The following is a 24,066-nucleotide window of genomic DNA, read 5'->3' as shown; positions in this document are numbered from 1 at the left end:
GCCAACCGTCGCAGCCTGGCCCATCTGCTGCTGGTCCTCCAGGAGGAATTCCTGCAGCAGGAGTCACTCCTCCGTCTTCGCTGGGAGGACTTCCTGAGCTGCTGGAGAAGGAGCAGAGTCACCGAGGTCATAGAACACTTCAGGTGGGTGGACAATAGGTCAGATCAAACAGGTGAAGAAGTATAAACAAACAGGTTCAGCATCAATCATATTTCTCTGATAGGAGTCTCTGGAGCAGTGATGAGGATCAGCAGATGAATCAAGGTCAGGAAGATCTGACTGAACAACGCTGTGACCTCATCTCCAGGATCAGGTAACAGCGACTCCTTTGAACAAACATTAGAACAAGTTCTATAGTGCAGTGTACAACTATAATGATCAGTGGTTGTGTCAGAAATCACCCGCTACTCACTGTCAAGGGATTTCAATATATATACAGTGAAAGTATGAAAAATAGGTTTTCTGACACTACTCTGGTCAGTTCTTTTTTTTATTTTTGCTGCCAGAGAAAATATATATGTACATATATACACTCAATAAAAATATATAAACGCACGGAGAAAAACTTGTAGTTATTGTTATGTGACAAAACAGAGTAACTACAAAAATAACAGTACAACTTTATCAATAAATTGGCTTTAATTTGTAAGCATTAGGATCTATTTCAAAACAAAAGTCCTGGAATAATGGCATGAAGAACACAACGGGGGTCAATGATCCAAGTTCACAAACTTCAATAAGTGTGTGTCCACCATTAGCCTCATGCAGAGCGGTACACCGGCGAAGCATAGACATCACCAGGTTGTCGATCGTGGCCTGGGGGATGTTGTTCCATTCCTCCTGCAGAGCCACTTGAAGTTGGCGGCCCTTCTGGGGAACTGGAACCTGCTGGCGGACACGCCTATCCAGAGCATCCCAAAAGTGTTAGATAGGTGACATGTCTGGTGAATACGGCGTCATTCAGTTGTGTTGCCACAGCTGTAATGTTCAACCCAGCACTCAGCATGCCAATGGCACGCTCCCTCATGATTTGTGACATCTGTGGCATATTGACAAGTGACAAAAGTCCACATTTTGGTGTGCCCTTTTATTGACCAGACCATAAGGAGTGTCTGTGTACTGGTCACGCATATTGACCACCACTCTGCCATGCTCCATGACATTCTATTTTTGTTCACCATTTTAAGTTTGTGCGTTTATATTTTTGTTGAGTATGTATATATATATATGTACTTGCCTGGAAACTTTTATTCTCATATTGTATCTGTCATTCCACTATCTAATTTTCTTTTCTCAAACATAGCCATTAATTGGTCAGGTGACTGATTAAACATCAACACATGGTATATTGTTGACACCAGTAATCATGTGTCATTGTTTTGGTTCAGGACTTGTTTTTTTACGCTGATAACTCCTGATCTTTAAATCATTTCTTGTCTCTGTGTCTGTATTTTAGCTCCCTGGTCCCACCCACCTGCTCAACTGCTCTGGTATCTGATTGGTTCAACCAGCTGACTGCTGTGAATCAACAGATTGGTATCTGTTGTCTAAATCACAATATATATGTCCAATTTACCTCAGATCTCAGGAGTTAGATGTAATATTCACAGAAATAATACAAAGTGTGTCTCTCTTTCTGTGTGTGTGTGTGTGTGTGTGTGTGTGTGTGTGTGTGTGTGTGTGTGTGTGTGTCTGTGTGTTCAGACAGTCTTCACGCAGACTTCCTCCATCAGTTGCGATGCTGCTATGAACAGAAGTGGCAACAGCGACTGACTGAGATGGAGCACTGTAAGGTAACAACTACAACAACAACAACAACAACACACACACAAACACACATTTTGAAATGTGTCTTGTATAGAAAACCAAAGGTCAGCTCAGGGTCAAGTACCAACTTGTTTGAGATCAGTGACTGTTACACAACAAGACTGTGATTGTGTGTCTGTTGATCATGTGTCTGTTGTGTATGTCAACGTTTCCTCCTGCAGGAGGCGCTCTCAGCTCTGCAGCTGTCAGAAATGGAGGTGAAAGATATTGCCAGCCTGCAGCTCCTCCCACTGATTGGAAGACTCCAGAATCAGGATGAAGAGCGATTGGCTGCTTTAGACGTTAGTCACACAAACATTATATTGTCATTTCATTTTATTTTGTACTGTGGCTGAGTGTCAGTCTATGTGTAGTAGGCTGCTTGTGTGTCTTTGTGTTACACAGTGAAACATGTCAACCCACAATGATCACGCACAGAGATACGCAATGTGGTGTACCTAATAATTTGACACACAATATACATTAAGTGATAGCTGGTGATCGGCTCACTCTCAGTGCAAACAGACTTTAGCCATTTAACAAAAGGCTAACCTAATAAAATCAACGGCACTTAAGTCTACAATTAGACCCGAACCATCCCTTTAAACTGTCTTATTTTAACAGTTGACAGCTTTAATGTTGTATTACTGCCTTCGTATTTCTTAATCTTTGCTCATTCCTTCCTAATCACCATCTACAGTACCTGTCTTTTTCTCCACAGGAGTGCTGTGACTCTGTGGCACGTCATGCTCTCATTCTCAGCCGCGGTGTGTTTGTTGTGATGCGAGGAGCAGCGCTACTATGGGAGACGCACAATCGTAGGTTAGAGAGAAGAGAAGAGGAATTACAGCAACATCTGAATGACCTCCGGCGCTCACAGCTGGAACAAATACAGGTGAGTCCAAGTGTTTTCCCTGATACTTTTGTTACAACCAGGCAAGGGAAAAACTACACTCTGTGGGGTGAAGTAATAAGGAGACTCACAGGAAAGTCCTGTGCACGACTAATCAGCTCCCATGATCCTTCTCGACACTCACACAAGTCATTCAATCAAACATGCACAACTGTAACCCATCACACACTCACCTGCAGACACATACACAAGGAAAATGAAGGCACGGCCCTGTGGTTGTAACACTTTGTTACTGTGTTGTCAGGGTAAGAAAATTCGTCTAGACGACCTGCTGGCTGGACTCCGTGAGGAGAGCAGTGAGGATACTCTAAAAACGTCTCTGGAGAAAAGTGTCCTCTACCTGCAGGAGATTAAAGACAGGTGTGGCAGGACACATGCTATTGCTTTTATTGCACTTGATACCACATCAACTGTGCGCGTGTGTGTGTGTGCTTGTATTTGTCACCTTCTTATAACCTTTTCTTATATGAACACTGATTTTGTCAGGACTAGTAGTCCTAACGGGGACCAAAACATCTGAGGTCCTGTAAAGAAAATACAGAGATTCTTCTCTTCACACATTATATTACTGCTCGTAAATAGTGGCTAAAAACACGTCAAATAAATTACATCTGAGGACTTACACACTTCATATTACACAATTGAAAAAAATGTTTCACATTTGTGAAACATTTCTATACTTTGTGAGAATAATCCATTGACTCTGTCCAGCTACAGTCAGTGTATCTCTGATCAGTGGGAGGTGTTGGATCGTCTCCCAACGCTCTTTTTCGACGAGCTTCTCTCCTACAGCAGCAGCCTGAGCTCTTTCTACCACCTGAGACACACCTACACACCGGTAACCACAGAAACCACATGTCCATCTTTTTCATCCTCCTCATCCTCGATACCTTCCTCATCCTCTTCTACCTCCTCAGGGTCCAGATGAACTGCAGAAGTTTCAGCTACCAGCTATGGAATCCACTAGCTTGAGTAAGTCTTTCTGCCTGTTTATCTGTTTTTCTCTGTTGGTTTCATTTTAAATAGTTTTTAAGATGTTTTGCATGGTCATTTTGTTTATTAATTAGTCTGTTGGTTTGTATTTGTCTTGTTTTAGTCAAGTTGTTGCCTAACTGTTGATTGCTCAGTTTTGTCATGTATAACTTGGGTTTTCCTTGTTTATTCGTATTTGTTTTCATTGTTTGTGTAGCAATCAGTGAGAAACCTGAAACAGAGAAACCTGAGGAGATGACGTGTAATCATCCAAACAGCTGTCAAAATGACGTTGACCCCACCAAGCCTCCTCATGATTGGCTGACTGAGGTGAAGCTCTGATCAGTGATGACAAACCTTGACTGACTTTCTATTGGTCCAAAGAAAATACCTTTTTGTGTTTGTAGGCGGAATCCTCTCTACTGGATCTCTATGACATCAGCAACTACGTCACATTTATGTCATCGAGCGGTGTGACTTATACTGGCCCCGCCTTCAGATGCCCCCTCCCTAACCTGCAAGAAAATCTGAAAAAGGAAACTCATCTGAGCCTGTTTCCTTTGGAGCTGCTCTCACACACACTAAGCATGTCTGTATACACACACATACCTAACCCTAACTTAGCATAAACCTAAATCACACCTAATGTATGGCTACCCGTGTGTTTGTTGTCCAGGACTCGGACTCTTTTCTTGGACCAGCTTGAGCAGCACTTCCATGGCGTCCTCGAGTCAGCTGTTGCTATGGTAACAGACAAGAAGGAGGCGGTATGTTTGGACCAAGAGCTCCAACTGCAGCTGCTGAACCCCCAACACATCGAGACCCACATATATCAACCTCGCCTGGGTGAGTCTGCCTTGTAAATCAGCACCTTGTTAATGAACTGAGAGAGTAACATCCCACCTTCTTGTAATATAACTTACAGTGATGAGCTCTAAAACCATCCCCATAAGCAAAATCAGGAGCAGTATACAGTATACATATCATTTTCCATAAAATCAAGCCCTCATCTTTCAGTGTGTTTTTCAGATGAGCTGCTGCTTCATCGCCAACGTGTGGAAGTTCATTGTGGAGAAGTGCGGGATATGTTGACCTCCTGCAGGATGGAGTTACAGGAGCTGCAGACCTCCATCAGCAGTCAAAACAGCAAGATCACCATCACTTTGTCCAAAATGGAGGACAACATCCTGAGTGCCAAGAGCAACCAACAGTAACAGCTGATCTGCCGTCATCTCACTAAGCTGTGGTCATCTCACTGATGGAGCAAAACATTCATCACAGGTGTCTGTGTTTCTCTGTAGGCTGGAGGCTTTAGGCTCCACTCTGCAGGGCTGTGTTGATCAACACATCAAACACACCCAGAGCTGTCAGACCACCTTCAGACAGACAGTCCACACCAGACTGGAGGAAGTCAGAAACAAAACAACAGGGCTCCTGAGCTCATTCAGGTTGATCTGAGCACCTGCACACTCGTGTGACAAAGGGGAAACGTTAACAGTGATTAGTAGATGTTTTCTCCTCCTGCAGGTTGTTCGGCGAAGGAGGTGAGTTTGCTCCTCAAGAGTTGAAGATGTTACAGAAGAGGCTGAAGGAGGAAACCAAACACATCACTGTAACTGAGCATTCCATCTTCTCTGAGCTGGAAGTGTTTGAGTCCAAGAGTTTACAGCAGGTCAACTGATATCTCTCAACCACATCACTCATGCTGCTTTTCCTTATAAAACAGTGTTTTTTATCATCATACCTAGTCCAGTATGACTGTGAGACAGGTATCAAACTGTCCAGTAAAGATTAATTGTTCTCCTCCAGGTCAAGAAAATGTTTGATCAAATTGAGGAGAAACTGTCTCTACGGCTGTCTGAGGCAAAATTCATCGAGAAGATTGACAAAATTATCAACAGCACACAAATTCAGATCAGAGCTGAGGTACCTGTCTGTCTCTATCTATGTATTCCCAACCTGTCTATCTGACTATATGTCTGAACCACCCATATGTCTTTATGTCTTTGACCATTCTGCAGGCTGCTGCTAGTAATCAGCATCAGTCATCAATCAACAGCAGGTTGGAGGATATGAGGAGGAGTATGGAGGATGCACAGGTACACAGTACTAACATGCTTCTTGTCTGTTAAACTGGAAATCCATCAATAAACTGTCTGTCATGTGACTCTGACCAGTCTGTGTCTCAATCTGTCTGCAGGTATCTCCAGATCAGGTGTGTTGTCTTGTGTCTTCAATTGGAGAAGAACTGAGGATGCGCTCTCAGTATCTAATATCTGAACAGGTAGGTTACTCCCTGTGTATTTGGAAAACACCAACATTACCACTGGACTAACTCTTATCCCACTGAACCAACATTGAATTTTGTTACTGTGTGTACTACCTGTGATCCTGGTAAACTGAGACAACTTCCTGCCCAGCAGGACTACCTGACTTATGCCTACTTCTACTTCCTTTTGTCTTTGTGGGTGACCTGGATCTATTTAAGTGGTCCACTTAATGTCCATGTGCATTTGAAATAGTGTTTTGTTTTGATGACTGTCTTTTGCAGGAAGACCTAACTCTGTCAGCCTCACCAATGTCCAGGAAGCGCAACCAATCTGCTCCACCTGGTCTACTGCAGCCCAGCAAACCAGGTGTGAACGTCCTTGATGACCCAGCTATAGACATAATTAAGTTCCTGAACAGGTACAAGCTTCAGCTGGTGTCAAGTTGTCAATATATACAGATATATATGTGGTAGTAAATATTAACACAAATGACAAAGAACATCTTACTTTTCTGTCCTGAATTGCCAGGTTGTCTTTGGCCCAGGAGGAGGCAGCAGCAGAGGACAGAGACAGAACAGGTCTGAGCTCACCTGTCTCCTGTGACAAAAAGCACACACACATACAAGCATTATAATCGTCCTGTCCTATCAGCTATTTTAGCATTCATTTACAAAGATTTGTTTTCTTCAGTGCCAATAGGAACACAGCTGACAAGTTTGTGTGTCTGCAGGTTTGAGTTCTGTGCAACGCATTCATCAAAGATGTAGTGAGTCTGTCAGTGCACGCAGGTACACACACACACACACACACACACACACACACACACACACACACACACAGTGTAAAAAAAAAAAAAAGTAAAAAAGTAAAAGTGACATAACTCGTAACAGACATGATGGTGTGTGTCTTTGAGTGACAGGGGCTGCAGGTCCATAAGGACTGACCGAAGGTTCCAAATCTTTGGACCAGAACCAGAGCAGGAGCCACAGTAAGTGTTTTCACAGTATATATGATGTATGAATGAAGGAATGAATGAATAGTTTTATTTCAACCTGTATGTAGACCTGGTACAGACCAGCTCCTTCATTTTAATAAGTGAATCATTTTTATTCACTACAGTTACAGGGGCCCTTCTGGATCCTCTGTAGAACTGCCCCTATCTCTGATCTCACTGTGTGTGTGTGTGTGTGTTTCAGGTCTTTCATGTCCACAGTGAACTCTATTCTATGGAAAACTAACAATGTCCTCCTGGTGACTGCAGAAGTAAGAGACAACATGAGCCACACAATATTATAAGAGGAGAGAAATAAGTAGGACACTTGTCAAACATGAGGTATAGTCTGATTTTAAGTTACATTTCCATCATATTTATCCATCTGTCTTTCTGTCTCTAAGGACTTTTACCAGAGTGAACGTCACGGCAGATTTCAGCTGCTTCCTCAGACTTTGGATCAATGGGCTGAGAGTGTGCAGCAAAGGCTGCTGGGATACCAGAAACAGGTCATGAAGCTAATGGACACAAGCAGAAAAGGTAACCACCCCCACATGAACCTGACCCTAACTTTAGAACTAGGTCTTTTATTTTTTTTCCCCAGTAGACCAATTTAAGGCCTCATAGAGCAGTCATGAAAATATTGTATGTCTATGGTCTGAAGTAGAGCAAATAACAATCTCTCTTTCACTGTGTGCCTGTCAGCCTTGGTCAACCAGCAATCTATGTTCAGGGATTCGCTGCATTCGTTACCCTCTGTTTTAATCAGCAACTATGAGCAACAACAGGAGATGGGGCTCATAGAGATGGTGGGTGGACTCAGAAAGAAGCAGGTGGAGTGTCTGGCAGCCAGTGAGCAGGACAAGGTGTGACTCTCGGATCAGTGTTGAGCAGGTGTCTATGTTCATTCTGTGTCAGAACATGTTTGTGTTCTTTTCCAGAAGTTGAACGTCCAGCGGCTGCGAGTGTCTCTTAGACAAAAGGAGCTGCAACTGGTCATGAGCAAAGAGGAGGCCAGACAGCAGCAGCTGCACAGCACCATCTGCTGCTTACACGTGGAACTACAGGTGAGACAGCGACAGGTGAAATAGGACATAAGAGGGCTGAGACTGCTTAATAACAGGACTTTGTGTGTGCAGGAGTGTGTGCAGGCCCAAGGAAAGGAGTTTATAACTTCACTAGCCTGTCTGACAGAGAAACTGTTCTCTCTGCTGGACGACCTTCTCACACCTGCAGGTAACCTTTGACCTTTTGACCTGCGTGCCTCACTTGGGACTCTTTGCAGCCAGGGTGTGTCATATGTGCGTTCTGGCCAATTAGAAGATAGACTTGCAGCCATGTGCACGTCTTAGGTGGAACAACAGCATCAAACATAATGGTGTACCATAAAGGCATTAGCACAGATTGTTCTAAAGTATATTTTTGTTTCCATGTGTCACACCAACACTCAGACAGCACCGTTACCATGGAGACGGCACCTAAACCAGAAGAAACACCAGGCACAGGGAACAGGTACAGTTAGGGACCTGTTACATCACAGCTGTGACATCACAACGATACACCTGGATGTATATACAACTGTGTGTATGTGTGTGTCAGGACCTGGCCTGGTATCCCATATCTGCCCCCCTATAGCAGCACTGAGCCAGCACCTACGCCCTCTATCACCACAGCCAGATGCACCATGGGACATGTGACTGTCATAGAGCAGAGAGACGCTGCTGTGAAGGTGCGTGCACATAAACACACACCAGAAAAAGACAAAACAATCATTTACTTCATGTATGTGATTGATATGCGTGCATGTGTGTTTCAGCGGTTTGAACAGCTGTTCAGGTTGGAGTTGTTGCGCTCAGACGTCGACAAACAAAAACAACTGAGTGAAATGGAGACGTGGAACGAACACTGGAGACAACAAATACACACACTGATGCGTGTCAACACACTAACACACACTGACACACATACATCAGTACACTGATACACACATCAATACATTGTTGATTCACTAAAGCCTCCAACAGTACATTCTTTTTCAGTCTTTCAGGTGTAACAGACGAAACAATCAAGTGTCTAATAAACAAACATAGAAGTTTAATTAAAGAAAACTATTCACAGCTGCACAATCGACAACATGTTTCAGTCGTGATGACACTGTCTGTTACAATGTGGCTGTCATCAGTCTGTCCTCAAGAGAGACAATGTTCAACAAACTGACCAATCAGGAACCAGAAGTCCCCCCCCAGTTGCTGTGATGCCATCAACGCTTCAGTGCAGGTGAGGATTGAGACTCACAGAATGTCCTTTCTGGGCTGTTTCCATGACAACCACATCCTCATGTCCATCAGAGGGAAACATTCAGGACTCCGTCCCGATGTTAGAAATCTTGTCGATGGACTGAAGGAGCTGCGAGACTAGACGCAGTGTCTCTGCTTCCCCCAACAGCTGACTGAAGACACACAGATAAAGGTTTTAGGCGCAGCAAGGGGCTGCCAAAAAAATGTAGAATTATAACATTCCAGTGGTAAGGGAATGACATTGGATGGGCAAGTTCAGACAAACATGTCAGAGACTGACACAAGCACAAGGTGGCGCCATCCTTATTTTACTGATTCATCATTTGATGGCAGTTACTGACCTGATGGAAGTGTGGGCGTGGCTCGCCGTTTTGTTCAGATACTCTGACGCCACCTGTGCATTTTGCCTCATGGTCATAATGACCTGAGACTCTGCCGTCTTCAGACTGTTGTTCTCCGACCGCAGCAAGTCCACCTCTACCTACGACAAACACACACACACTGTCCAGATCTCCATACACCTCTTCACATAACCTGTCATTTCATACATAAAAACACCATACCGTCCAAGTGCTCGAATACTTTAATACATCTTAAGGAGCTGCCATCTAGAATTGTGAGCTTAGGGCATGCATTCAAATTAGTTGACTTGAAATAACAACTTAAGGAAATGCTCAAAGTGAACTTTCCTACGGAAACGTCAACTGGAATGGACTATAAATCTGATTTAAAGTCCAATGTCTACCTGGTGGCTCAAGCTTCAGGGAATTAAAACATTTTATATAAAGACTTACCTGTAGCTGCTGAAGCTCTGCCTTCAGTTTGGACACACAGTTCTCAGCCTTCATTGCTTGCTTCTGTTATATAAATAGATCAGTAGACTTTATTGTCATAAAAAAGTCATAATCCACAGCAGTATGTCTGCCTCTTTATCTGTACTCAAGTCTGTACTCATCGGTCATCTCTACCTCCTCACATCACATGAACACAGACACAACAGATGACTGAGAAATCTCGCCATCTCTGAAAAGGCTCCACCCATACGGACACGTCGGTTTTATTTGTTAGATTCTCCTTTTAACTCTTTTTCCTTTTGTAGGTCACTTTGCAGCATGGGCAGTTGTTATCAATGCTGGAATAGTGAGTCAGAGTCTCCAGTCACTGGCCAGATAGACTTAAAGGGGTCATATCATACCCTTTTTCTCCAAGTGAACCTAGTTCCCTGGTGTCCTAATGAACATGTCTATGACATGCTTTGGTCAAAATACCATAAGGATGAAGCACCACAGCAGTTCAATCACCCTGCCAAAACAGCCCTGTTCAGAACGCTCTGTTTAGTAGTATCTCTTTAGGTCCACCTTAAAAAAAATTAAAACAAAACTTAAGGGACAGGAAATGACATCAGCCACAGAGGCTACTGGGAGCTATCAGCAGTTATTTGGAAAAGTGATCATTTGCAGGCTCTAGCAGGCACATTGCCGACATATATAACATGTATCCACTGGACAGATAAATCCTCTGAGGCTGGAAGTTTGTGTAGAACTCTGTGCTGCACTGTGGAGCCAAGAATAGAACTTTTCAAGGACTTCCGGTTTTTGGATACCTTTGCCCTCACCTGCACTCTTGTGTGTTTTACTGACAAAGCGGAGCTCCGCGAGACAACAATTCCAGGAATTTTGCGCATTGTGACGTCCCAATGAGTGTGGAAGTCAACATTACGTGTTTCATCTCCTGTACTTAGACTGAGGAAGACCACAAAAACATGAGCGAGTCATCTTTTTTCACATTTTGCCAACTGATAGGGCCTCCAGAGTCACAAATATAAGGATTTAAATTATTAAAAAGTTGATTTTGCATAATATGTCCCCTTTAAGGTAGGAAGAAACAGTCTGGTGGAGGTGCAGAAGTGTATGTCTCTCTGATATTATTCTGAAAGGTTATAATGGAGCTATTGATCAACAACACCAAAAATATGTTGCCTACCCAAGCTTTAACATGAAGCTTCAGTAAAAACTTCCTGATTCCTGATGTGAATGAACTGACTGAGTCCTAGTCCATACCGTCATCAGGTGGAGGTTCTGCTCCACAGACTGAACCATGTTCTCCAGATCTTGAGCCTCCTTCTCCTCTTTATGCCTCCTGTGGAGCAGCTCCTCAGTCAGCTCCACCACCCTGATGGGGAAGAGTACAAACACTAAGGCATGATGGGTAAATTGTCTGTTGTCTTTTTTTTTTTTAATTGGTTACTCTTTAACCAATTTTCAACCAAGGGGTTTAATCACCTGCGTTCATTAGCGTCTGAACTCCTCTGCAGCTCCTGAATGGTTCTCTTTAACAACATGTTCTCCTCTTTTAACTGGAACACACACACACATACTAGTGTATAATCATAATGTACATTTAAACAACAAAAATGTGCTTTCTCCAGCTGTTGCTGCCTGCATGAAAGCTTTGAATGTTTGAAAAACACTTTAAAAAGAGTTTACAGGACAATTTAGAGTTTTAAATGACTGACATTAGGAACGTCACTGTCTGCAGCTGAGGTCAAAAAGTCCTAAAATAACGTTTGCTTTAGTTCTTTAATTTGGTAGTCGTGGTGGTAGCTGATGTAATCTATAGTTCAGAAGGGTTCTTCACTCCATGTCTTCTGTTCTTTATGTTTTTAGTGAAATGTTCACCACTCAGTTCTCTGAGGTTCTGCTCTGGTCATGAAACATTGTTTTCTGTGTGTGTGGTACCTGTTGTATGTGGCTGTTCCTTCCACTCCTTCTCCTGAGGGAAGTGCCAGGTTCTGCCATGGAGGTCTCATCATCCCCTTCATAGTTCTCTCCTCCTCCTTCTCCTCCTCCTCCTCTTTGCTGGTCATCAGGTTTTGAGGAGAACCTGTTTGATTGAGATCCAGATGATGTCAGATGACTAGAGATGATTTGTTTGATTTACAGCTGAACTGATCTTGGATCTGTTCAAGGTAACACAATTTGTTCTGATGGCGTCACTGGAAGAAACTGGAGCAGCAGATACACTGACCTGGTCTCCTCTTCATCATCGTCGTCCTCCTCTGTGCAGAGGGAGGAAGTGCTATCTACACCGGACTGAAGGCTCTGCCCCCACCCCTCCTCTTCTTCCTCCTGATTGGACAGATAGAAACTGGTTGTTACGTCATGTAAGTAACTGATGGTTAAACTGAAAACTGTCCCTATCGGTGTAGTCTTCTCCTGTGTCCTCCTGAAACCTTGTTTCTTTTGTCCTCAGGTTCAAGAAAAAGTAGGTACCTTTTCACACGAGAGCCTGGAATCTGTGATAATTCTAAACCAGTAAGTGCACATTGAGTCATGAAGTTACTCTACCCGTGGTGCCAGAGAGGGCTTGTGGAAGAAATGGCTTCTGACATCAGATTCAATGGTTGAGGTCCCAACAACGAACATGCCCTGAGAGAAGAGGAATTACAGAAACAGAAACATAGTGAGTGAGTGAAATGGTAACTTAGCTACAAACTCTGTGGTCTACCTACCTCACCGAGCGCCCGATGCTCCTGCTCCTGGTCCTCGTTTTTCCAGCGTAGGAACTCTCTGAACGAGAATGGGTTCAGCTCACCAGGCTGCATCTCTTCATCTGGAGAAGAAAACAGGTGAAGAGGTTTCCACTGACATACATGCAATTTAGGGGTGGGGGGGAAAATCGATTCACATAAGAATTGCGATTCTAATCATCCACAATTAGGAATTGATTCATAAACTTCAAAAATCGATTTTCAAAAAAGTTTCTATTTTGAAAAACCACACAAAACACCAGTTTGTGTTATTTGTGTGCAGTTTATTATTGTAACTTCTGGGAGAAAAAGGCAGCTAGCCTAAGCATTTATTTATGCACGTTGTTTTTTTGTACAGTAAGTGAGTTTTTATTTGTTTTGAATGAATAACTTAACTTTTGTCTTAAGTTTGCCTTTGTGTGATTACATCATTGGAATCGGTTTATCTGAAATCACATTATCTGATACAAACAAGTATTGTTTTGATGCCATAATTTGCCTTAACACACTATGCTTTTTATCAATTTTTGAATCAAGAATTGTTTGAATTGAGAATCGTATGAATCGAATCGTGAGACACCCAAAGATTCACATCCCTAATGCAATTAGCTTTGACCGTTCATGTCAGAGGAGTCTCTGACCTTGTTCATGAGGACAGGTCTAACAGACCTAACGTAAATAAAATAATATAGATCTCACTTGGAGACCCAACTTTTTTTGAGGGGTGACTATGAGATAAGTGTGAGTAAATGGTTGTTTTGTCTCTTTATGTGGTCCTGCAATGGACTGGCGAACTGTCCAGAGTGTACCCCGCCTATCGCCCAATGTCAGCTGAGATAGGCACAGCACCCCCGTGACCCTGGAGGATAAAGCGGTAGATAATGGATGGATGGACTATGAGATACTGACACATCGTCAGAACTGACCATGTCCTTACTGTGAACCAGTTGGGACGAAAAAGGGACGTTTGCCACTTTTCCAACTAGAAACTGAAGTTTGTGTCACTTTGTAAACTCCCTATCAGGTACCAAAATACATAGTGACTTTAGCTGAGAAGAACACAGGACCAGGACCTTCTGCTTCACAAAAAAACATATTTGAGCTTACTGACCTAAAGTGGATCAACAACTTATGTCATGATGTAAAAATGCTGATTTTCTTTCCAGACTTTGTTGCAGAAGAGAAAGTGACACAAGCTTAAGTTTTCCAATTGGTGGCAGCCATGTTTTCAATAACAGTGATCATGCTGGGCTGTCAGTGAAAGTCAGATCTGACTGTGTCAGTGCCTTAACCACAGTATAATAATAATAATAATCGATATAGATCTAAGGTACACAGTGGTGATGATGAATCCAGATGTTGTCGGCCTCGCTGCTGTTAAACTGTGGACACAGTCCCTGTCAACTTGAACTGTGATGTTTGTTTGTTTTTATTCTAACAAACAAACGCATTTTTGGAGCGATCTGAGCGTGGACTCACCGTCCGTGATGATAAGGGTCTTGGCTGTCCTCTGTTTGGACATGATGACGTAGGTGATGGACACTAGTCACTTATTCATCACATTAATCCTCGTCGTCTTCTCCCGCCGTCTCTCCTCTGCAGGACATATCATTATCCAGACCCGGAAACACACCAGGGCAGCTCCATGATCACGTGACCCTTTCTCTAACTTCTCATTTGCTGCAACCGTGACATGACGTAAAGGTACGGCATGCTACAAGGAAATAGGTTTTCCTACTGAAGTCCCGGTAAAATTCTTCAACACGTGTCAAGTGTGACTGACTGTGTGTGTCCGGTTCGTTGACCTGCACAGACCGGAGGAGAGGAGCGTATTACCCGGTGAGTGTTAGAATAAACGGTTGACATTAATGTGACACGGCTCGTTTCCTCGGTGACGTGAGGAAGCTCAGTGGGCTGAGCGCGGATGTCAAACCGGGTCATTTGGTTCTGGCTCACATTCAGTCCATTCTGAGTCGCAGGCGGTGGAAAGAGGGGGACTTAAAATGTCTTATTGTCAGAAAACAAATAAACATCAGGCCTGGTCATGGGCACGAGCACGAGAGGCGGGAGCTCTAGCTCTGCGTGTCTGCAGAGTTGCACGCGCGCATCTGACGGGAACGCGCACGATTGAAGTCGAAAACATGGAACATTGACAACAGTGGCGATACTTTTAGGTTTTATTAGTGATTATAAGTTATCAGAGTAAATGAGATACACCTCGTTAAAGCGAAATGCACCCAAATAACATGAGCACCATCACTTCATCCCAAATGCTGTTCTAAATTAAATACACAGGGGGTGCATTTTTTGGCAGAGATAGTTATACAGCTGCAGAGATTTACATCCCTCATTTTGTGTAGCCAGGAAGTTTGTTACTCATGTGAAATATACTATAATACATCCAAATAAAACATGAGCACCACCACTTTATCTCAAATGATGTACAAAATAAAGTTCACAAGGGGTGCATTTTTTGGCAGAGATAGTTATACAGCTGCAGAGATTTACATCCCTCATTTTATGTAGCCAGGAAGTTTGTTACACATGTGAAATATACAATAATACATCTAAATATAATATGAGCACCACCACTTTATCCCAGATCTATAAAATGAACAGGGTGCTTTTTTCTGCTTGTGTTACAGCTGCTGAGATTTGCATCCCTCATTTTTATTTAGCCAGGTATCTTGTTACATATGTGAAACTAACTCTCGTATGCTAAAAGACAACACTTCTTCTGCACCTCCTCTCAGCTCTGTTCACAGTTTGTGAATGTAATTTCATTGCTTGGAAAAAAATGAGTTGTGTTTGGCGTGAACAAACCCATTATTACAATTACAATTACAATTTAATAATACATTATTTTGCAACATTTACCAGTCATTGGACAGAGAGAGAGAGAAGGTGTCCTATTGGCTTTTCCACTACACTTATTCTGCATAAAAGTCCTTTCAGTCATCAACAAATTGCTACACTGCAACGAAGCCTAAAAAACGGGGAAAGAGCTGAAAAGAGAGTAGGAAAATAAATGCAAATAATATTAGGAAATTGAGATTGCCTCATTGCCTGTGCTCATTTGAAGAGAGGAGATCAGGAATGGTGGCTACAATACCAAAATATATTTTAATGACCTATGGATAAAACTGAAAAATAAACTATTGTTTCCAATGATCCTACCAACTGCAGCTTTAATGTCTCCCAGTCGGAGTTGAATAGGGTCTAATACCTATGATTTTCACTTATACATTTTAATTGTGGTGAGTTCCGATGTGTAATATTTTGTTTTGATATTTCTTATCTGCAGAGGTAGAAAATGTCTGAGGAGGTTCCACATGAGGGTGAACAACCTCAAACCTCACAGCCTGCCACCCAGTCTCAGGCACAGTCCACCCTGTCCCCATCACAGGCACTTTCCACTCAGTCTACGTCCCAGCCCAAGTCCCAGTCCCAGACTGGCTCTAGTTCATCCAGCGGACCAACCTCAGCCAGCCAGTCGTCCAGTGGCTCTGGGACCCTGAGCAGCTTGGACACCATTCCTGTCACTCTGGCATCTGTCCCAGAGGAGCCTGAACCACAACCCTGGGGCCGCCTGCTTCCTATGGCCCGAGGTTTCAGGAGCCTTGGTGAGTTCTTGCATACCTGGTTGTGACCTACTAAGACATTAGCATATTGTTATTAGTTGTAGTACTACACATCATTTATGACCACTGTTAACCTGTGAGTTTCAGTTCAGGATGTCCTTGGTACAATCTATATGTTGAAAATATAACATCATTGGTTCTGCTTGAATGCAACAGTACAGTACATGTATAGTAAATGGCTTTCTGGCATCCCGTCGCAATCAGTTTTGTTTTTGTCGGACGTGTGCTCGACTGCTATAACGAGAGGCACCAAAGTATTGCATATTAAATCTTTAAAGGTGCATTATGTCATAAAACTAAAGCAACTGACCATAAAATCCTCCTAATATGTCACAGAGACTCGGGAATAATGTTCATATAACATACTGAACTCACCAACAACAACAGTACAGGCAAAATATTCGCATTAAAAAAAATCTTTTGCCGACCACAAATCATGTTTATGTTTTGAAGTCATGTTTTGGCATGTGGCGCCACCTACCGCCATCTACCAATCATTGCAGTCAGTAGAGTCTCAGCTGCCAAGTTGCCAGTTACGTCTGAGCGTCAATGGCGGAGGAAACGAAACCTAAAAGACCTCGGTATTTTGAATTTGAGTGTACTAACTGTTTTTGGCCACATCTCACTTATGGCGCCTTTAATGTTACAAATAATAAGAGTGAAGCAGCACTTGTTTGTTTATATAATGTATGAAATGGTGATGTGTGTGATATCTAATCTAATACAGCATGTGCTCATATGCTCTTACCCTCACAACTATTAAGATTATCTAAAATTGTCTTTGTTTGTTTGCAGACTGTATAGAAGACCACTACCTGTTTGGACGTGGTGCAAAGTGTAACTACATTCTGGATGATCCTGATGAACCAGGATCCACCAGGGCCAGAATATACAGCAAGAGACACTTCAAAATTTACAGAGTAAAATTTCTATGTTACTACAAATGTAATTACTAATGCTACTTCTCCGTCTCCTCTGAGAACTATGACAACTACCACTACTACTGTTTACTGACTCGTCATGGTGCATGCAAGTATGTTGTGTGTCTTTCCGTCTCTCAGACTCTGTCTGTCTGGCTGTCTTCTCAGATGGGCAATGAAGTCTTTGTGGAGGACTACAGTAATAATGGGACCTTTGTTGATGGAATACTGATTGGCAAGGACAAGAAGCTTCCGCTGGTGAACAATGCTGTCCTTGCTCTGGCTGAGCAACGCAACAAAGGTCAATGAAATGTAAAAACTAGGCCCAACCTGTGGAACAAATGTTCACAATCCTGAGTTCTGCTGATACATGTAGACATTTTTAACCATTTTCTCTAATCGGTTTGCTGAATTATTTACTAGTCAATACAAAAATAACTATCGAAGTATTGATAAAGATCGATTACTACCTTGTATTAACCTGTGTCTCTCTCGCTCTCCGTGTCTTCAGTCTTTGTTTTCATTGACCTGATTTCTGATGATCAGTCCAATTTACCTAAAGAGCTTCAGGAGAAATATCTGCTGACTCGACGCATTGGCACGTGAGTGTGACCCTTATCACAGCAGTGATGTCACTTCCTGCGCCTCGCAATACATTTTGTTGTGTTTGTGTTTCAGAGGAGTTTGTGGTGAAGTGAAACTGGCCTTTGAGAGAGGGAGCTGTAACAAATTTGCAGTGAAAGTAATCAACAAGAACAACTTTAAGTCCGAAGGGGTGAGTCTGCTCCTCTGTTTCCTCCCTTTAAAGAGGAGAACTACAAACATGATGTCAAAATACTCAGAGCTATAAAGTGACGGTCTGATGTCACTCTGGACAAATTACAGCCAGGAATCATGTGATCCATGCTTTATTTTTGTCACAGACGGCAACACGTAATGCACAGACCGAGATAGAGATTCTACAAAGAATAAATCATGTGAGTCTGAAACTAATGAAGAGACATGATACAAACTCCTAATCATATCATGGTCAAACCCCAACAATACTCCTCTCCTTGTGTCCTTTCCTGCAGCCTTGTCTTATGAAGACATGGGACTTCTATCAGACAGAGGACAGTTTCTTCATCGTGTTGGAGCTGTGAGATTTTGCATTTGACTCTTTTCAAATTGTTAGAATAGTATTTAAAGTGACACTCTGTGGTGGTGTGTGTGGTTGTATGACACATAGTCAGCGTTTCACATAAAGGTGACTGCGCTGATGTAACTAAAGGTTCACCTAGTAAAATCTATGCTTAATTACTTGATTTCTGCTTTATCTCATTAGACAGTGAACATATTCTTAAGGTGTTGTTTACTTAAAGGAGACATGTTATGCAAAATCAACTTTTTAATCATTTAAATCCTTATATTTGGGACTCTGAAGGCCCAATAGTACCCGGAAGAGCGGAAGTCTGCAAAGTGTTCTATTCTTGGCTCCACAGTGCAGCACAGAGTTCTACACAAACTTCCAGCCTCAGAGGAATAAAATTTTATATATCACGGGAATGTGCTGGCTAGAGTCGGCAAATTATGGATTTTCCAAATGCTAACTGCTGTTAGCTGCCGGAGCCTCAGTGACGCTGATGTAGTTTCCTGTGTTAAAGAGACAGACACTCAAAACACGGCGTTGTGAACAGGGCTGTTTTGGCAGAGTGGTTGAACTGCTGTGGTGCTTCATCCGTAAGGTATTTTGACCCAGACATGTTCATTAGGACACCAGGGAACTAGGTTTACTTAGCTTAGCTTAACTTAACTTAAAATAGGGTATAATATGTGTCCTCACATAGACTTTATTAGCAGATCTGTTTATTCCAGTGTGTCTGCATGTTTTTACTGAGAGAAAGCCTGCCTATATTCTGTGGTTTCTAGTTACAGAGGTCATATACAGTGCAGTCAGCATTATGTAAAATGCTAATTTTATGTCAATACCTAATACACACACCACATTTAAAAACATCTTGGAGTGGACCTTAAACAGTGACTGTGCTGTTTTCCTCAGAATGGAGGGAGGTGAACTATTTCAAAGAGTGAAGTCTCAGCAGCAGCTTAAAGAATCTGTGGCCAAGCTTTACTTCTACCAGATGCTGCGGGCGGTGCAGGTGAGCACAGCTGATGTGGTGTTACTGTGGTAAAAAAAAACAAAGAACATAATCATAGTTTAAAGCTCCCAGAGAGTGGTCCTATCGCACATATATGTGAGTTATGGAGGTCTACTTGCATACATTAACTTGTCTTTATGGTCAAAAACCTCCTAAACTCTCCTCACTGAAGCTCTCGTCAGCCGCGCTGTTTCAGACCAAAATCTCACCCCCAGAAGACAGAACTGTGTTGTGATTGGCCAGCCAACGAGAGCTTTCTCAACTGTCTTGTGATTGGCCAGGTACCTCGAAGTGACGTAATTAGCACGTCTGCTCTCAGAAGCACAGCTCCCCCTCTGGAAGGGTGGATGTAGGACGATGTGCTGTTCAGCAGAAGTGATCCTTACATCACGATTCCAGGCTTTTTCAGAGCGCTTGCAGAGCCCGAGAATACAATAAAACCCAGAGTTCTGAGCAGTGGCTGAACTGTTTGTTTCCAAATTTTAAGGGCTTCATAAACAAGGTAATGGTGCAGATACACACTAAAAAAAAACGGCGTTAATTGGAACTTCCCGTCTGTGGGAGCTTTAAATCCATTACACACCTGCAACTAACATTTGTTTGTAAATAAATAACCTGTGTTTGTGTTGCATATGTGCATGTTCAGTACCTCCACAGTAATGGGATCATCCACAGGGACCTGAAACCAGAGAACATTCTACTGTCCTCGAATGAGGACATCTGTCTCATCAAGGTAGACATTCAGTCATCATATTGACTGACTGACTGACTGACTGGTTGTTTGGTTGACAGACTTCTTCCTCTCTTAAATCTTATTTACACCTAATAAGCCGCTAGATTTTTGGGGAATTTGGGACTTGGATCAATTGGGGGTTACAACATTCAGTCGGTCCAAGTTTGCTTTCACACTGCACTTTAGTGAACTGAACATTTTAATACCGTATTCCCCTTCTCGCCTGAGGCAACGCTGCATCGAGTATTACTCAATTAGAAGACAAGACAAAAAATTAACAAGAAAACTCGCTCATCTACTGCTTCATGCAGGACAACTTTTGTTTCCTCCACATGCAGCTGCTTCAAATCCTATCAGTCTTGGGTTTATTTTGTTTCATGTGAACATATGACACGTGTTTACCCAAAATGCCCTGCATTGTAGTCCATTTCCTGCATTTGGTTCACTAGAAGCAAACCGAGACCTATGTTTTAGACCGACCAGAGTTGGCTTCTTTTGTTGCAGATCAGAGTTTAGTTGCACATTCACACCTCCCCAAACGAACCGGACTATCCGAGCAAACGAACTAGGATTCGAATTAGAAGGACTGGTGTGAATATGACTTCACTCTCCCTCTGTGTGCATCAGGTGACAGACTTTAACCAGTCCAGAATCCTGGAACAGGCCGTGTTGATGAGGACGCTGTGTGGGACTCCATCTTACCTTGCCCCTGAAGTCTTCACCCAGGCATCGACAACAGGATATGGTATTGCTGTGGACGCTTGGAGCCTTGGAGTCCTCCTGTTCGTCTGGTACGCTCACTTATCTGTCCAGTCTGTCTTGCCTCTGCTCTGTCTCTAACTGGATGATTGATGGCATGATCAATCACCGGCGACCTTGAGTGTCATGAAAGGCGACTCCAAATATAATTAGGGTTCGAGCACGACTGTGCAAGAACCCTATTGTAATTGAAAGAGTTATTATTATTATTATTATTATTATTATTATTATTCTTCATTCATTATTATTATTGTTATTATGATTCTGTCCCTCCGTCTCTCAGTTTGGGTGGTTACCCTCCATTCCATGAGAAATTTGGTCAACACTCTGTCACGGATCAGATCATCAGAGGTGAATTCACCATGGTTCAGGCCAAGTGGAGATGTATCTCTGATCAAGGTGCTACACTACTGTCATTTTACTGCTGCTGATTGCAGTACTACAGCAAAACTACTGCAATACGTGTGTGTGTGTGTGTGTGTTGCAGCCAAAGATGTGGTGAGGAAGCTGCTCGTCGTTGATCCCAATAAGAGGATGACCATAGAAGAAGCTCTGCAGCACCCGTGGTTGCAGGTATTTAACTCTCGCCTGGTACACAGTACTGCAGTAATACTGTACATACAAATACACCAGCTCAATTTTTCATGTCCATCAAGTCTGGCCAGTCCAGGATCTTACATAGGTTTCTCATGGGTCCTTGAAATCCTTGAATTTGAGGGAAAAAAATATGTCCAGGGCCATGGAAAGTTTTTGAAAACCTCCCTAAATAGTCATGGGTCATTGAAAGTGCTTGAAAGAAGTAGATATTTAGGTAAATGCCCTTGTGTGTGATCATAGTTGAGGGAATTACATCGGGGGTTCTGAGTCTCAAGATGTGTTCTATAATCCTAGTACCAGGTCTAGAATCTCATATCCTGGCTCAGGGTCTTGCATCTAGGTCCTGGATGTCAGATTTTGGTTCAAGTTCAGAGTAAAAATATTTCATGAATGTGTGGTATCACAGTTATAATTACATCAAGAAGTAACAGAACCACAGAAATCAATGAAACAGAAATCAATATGCTGTCATATTTGTAGGATCCTGAGATGATTGAGACGGCTCAAAGACTCATGTACCCTGATGGAGACTCCACTGCTGCAGAGGGCGCCACAGTTGCTGTTGCAGGAGACAACACCGCTTCTTCCATGGTAAACACACACTCAAACACATGTGCTCTGTTAGTAAAACCGACCCCACCCACTGACTCCTCCCCCCACAGGCAGTGGCGTCACACTCCACTGGGAGGAAACGAGGACGAGATGAAGAAGAAGAGAAGGAAGAGGATCATCCCGCCAAACGAACCCAACCCCCACCCGCCGACTTACTGTAGTGGACCAATCTGGTTCAGCCATTGCTCAGGTCATGTGACTCTGCTCCCTGTTCACTGCTGAGAGACTTGTGTAAATAAAGTTTCTAATGTTTTCTAGTAAAGTTTACGTGTGCTGGTTATAGGATGTGATGTGATCTCTGTGACATATTGATGGACTTCATTGAACATAAACATAGTCAATAATGAGATTTATTTTTACTTAGTTAAATTAGTATAATGCCCTAAATGTAAATGAAGTCTACAACAATCAGGTAACTGAGGTAAAGGCACACACCCAAATGAGTGGATGAACAATGCTGACAGGTTCCATAGTAGTTTCCTGCAGTAGTATGGATGAGACATCAAGAGGAAATCCAGAGGATTCCTTTGTGGAATTCATGCAATGAGGATTTGTACTTTTTTATTTATTTTTACATTTTATGTTGCAAATTGTTTGACTTCTGTAATATTGTTAAGGTTTTAATGTAGTTATTTTGAGACAGAATTTAATAGGCTTTATTATTTTCTTCAGTTTCTTCAGTTGGTCAGTGTCACTTTCTGGCTGGACAGTTAAATGCACTTATTATCCAGTGAAGATGCTTCCATCTATAACTGATGAAGATGTCTTGATTAATGATGGACAGAAAGAGGATGTTTTTGAGGAGAAATGAGGAGACAGTATTCAAGGCTTCTGATTATAGGACCAGTTTTCTATATTTTGGATGTGGTATTTATCCCACAACCAATGGTATTTGGTGTCCAGAAGGCAGGTGAGATTATTTTAGTATATATATTCTGGTATACACAGGGACTAATCCATAGACAAGGTGGTTAATAATGGAAAAAAATGTGCATATTCAGGCTAAGCTAAGGTTTTTCTAAATAAGCATATTTAGTACAGCAGTTATTCCCAAACTGGGGTACTTCCCCCAGGGGTATGCAAAGGGGGTACATTTAGAAACTGGCATACACATAAATATATACAGTTGTGTTCAAAATAATAGCAGTCCAACATGTCTAACCAGATCAATCACTGTTTTTGGTAGAAATAATATCACAACATGACAAATAATGTATCAGTATGTGTAGTAGAGTCATAGAAAACCAATAGACCCATCATTCAAGGTATGCATGCTCCTGAGTCTGTGTAGTTTAATAATTAATTGAAAGGGCTGTGTTCAAAATAATAGCAGTGTGGAGTTCAATTAGTGAGGAAATTAATTATGTGGAAAATCAAGTGTCAATCAGGTGGTCAGCACATGTTGTACAAAACTGACAAAGTGGGTCGTTGCAGACATCGTTTATAAGAACAGCATACTTTGATTAAAACATTGATTGGAGAGGGGACAAGGTAAAAAAATGTGCTGAAAATTAAAAGCTGCTTGGCTAAAACGATCTCCAATGCTTTAAAATGAAAAGCAAAACCAGAGACATGGAAAGAAACTGAAGACTACTGTTCAAATGGATGGAAGAATAGTCAGAATGGTAAAGACTCAGCCAATGATCAGCTCCAGGGTCATCAAAGATGAAGTTACCCATGAGCAGAGATGGAAAAAGTACTAAAATATTGTACTCAAGTAAAAGTAAAAGTAGTAATCTGAAAATGTACTCAAGTAGAAGTAAAAAGTAGTTAATTTGAAATGTACTTTAAGTAAAAGTTACTAAGTTACTTTCCGTGGGGTGTGAGGGTAGTAGAAATATGACAAGGGGTCAGAAATCCAAAACTGTTTTGGAGCAACACAGGATTT

General features: G+C 42.3%; 2 protein-coding genes across 2 annotated transcripts; one reads left to right on the top strand and one right to left on the bottom strand.

Moving 5' to 3' along the window:
• Positions 1-9,310: 9,310 nt before the first annotated feature.
• Positions 9,311-14,300, bottom strand: entr1 (endosome associated trafficking regulator 1; the record flags this gene model as incomplete). Its single annotated transcript, XM_083904624.1, has 10 exons — positions 9,311-9,397; positions 9,587-9,730; positions 10,044-10,106; positions 11,310-11,421; positions 11,532-11,605; positions 11,988-12,132; positions 12,277-12,396; positions 12,592-12,677; positions 12,761-12,861; positions 14,258-14,300. The coding sequence occupies 10 exons, from the start codon at positions 14,298-14,300 to the stop codon at positions 9,311-9,313; spliced, it is 975 nt and encodes a 324-aa protein (XP_083760750.1).
• Positions 14,301-16,091: 1,791 nt separating this feature from the next.
• Positions 16,092-22,339, top strand: chek2 (checkpoint kinase 2; the record flags this gene model as incomplete). The annotated part of the gene is made up of 14 exons (XM_083904623.1): positions 16,092-16,401; positions 17,215-17,339; positions 17,508-17,640; positions 17,851-17,941; positions 18,018-18,114; positions 18,263-18,316; positions 18,413-18,477; positions 19,378-19,477; positions 20,124-20,210; positions 20,838-21,001; positions 21,253-21,368; positions 21,457-21,542; positions 22,047-22,157; positions 22,229-22,339. The coding sequence occupies 14 exons, from the start codon at positions 16,092-16,094 to the stop codon at positions 22,337-22,339; spliced, it is 1,650 nt and encodes a 549-aa protein (XP_083760749.1).
• Positions 22,340-24,066: the final 1,727 nt, after the last annotated feature.

The sequence above is a fragment of the Microchirus variegatus genome (genome assembly GCF_963457635.1).
Source record: "Microchirus variegatus genome assembly, chromosome: 18".
NCBI lineage: Eukaryota > Metazoa > Chordata > Actinopteri > Pleuronectiformes > Soleidae > Microchirus > Microchirus variegatus.
This window is presented reverse-complemented; position numbering and strand designations above follow the sequence as displayed.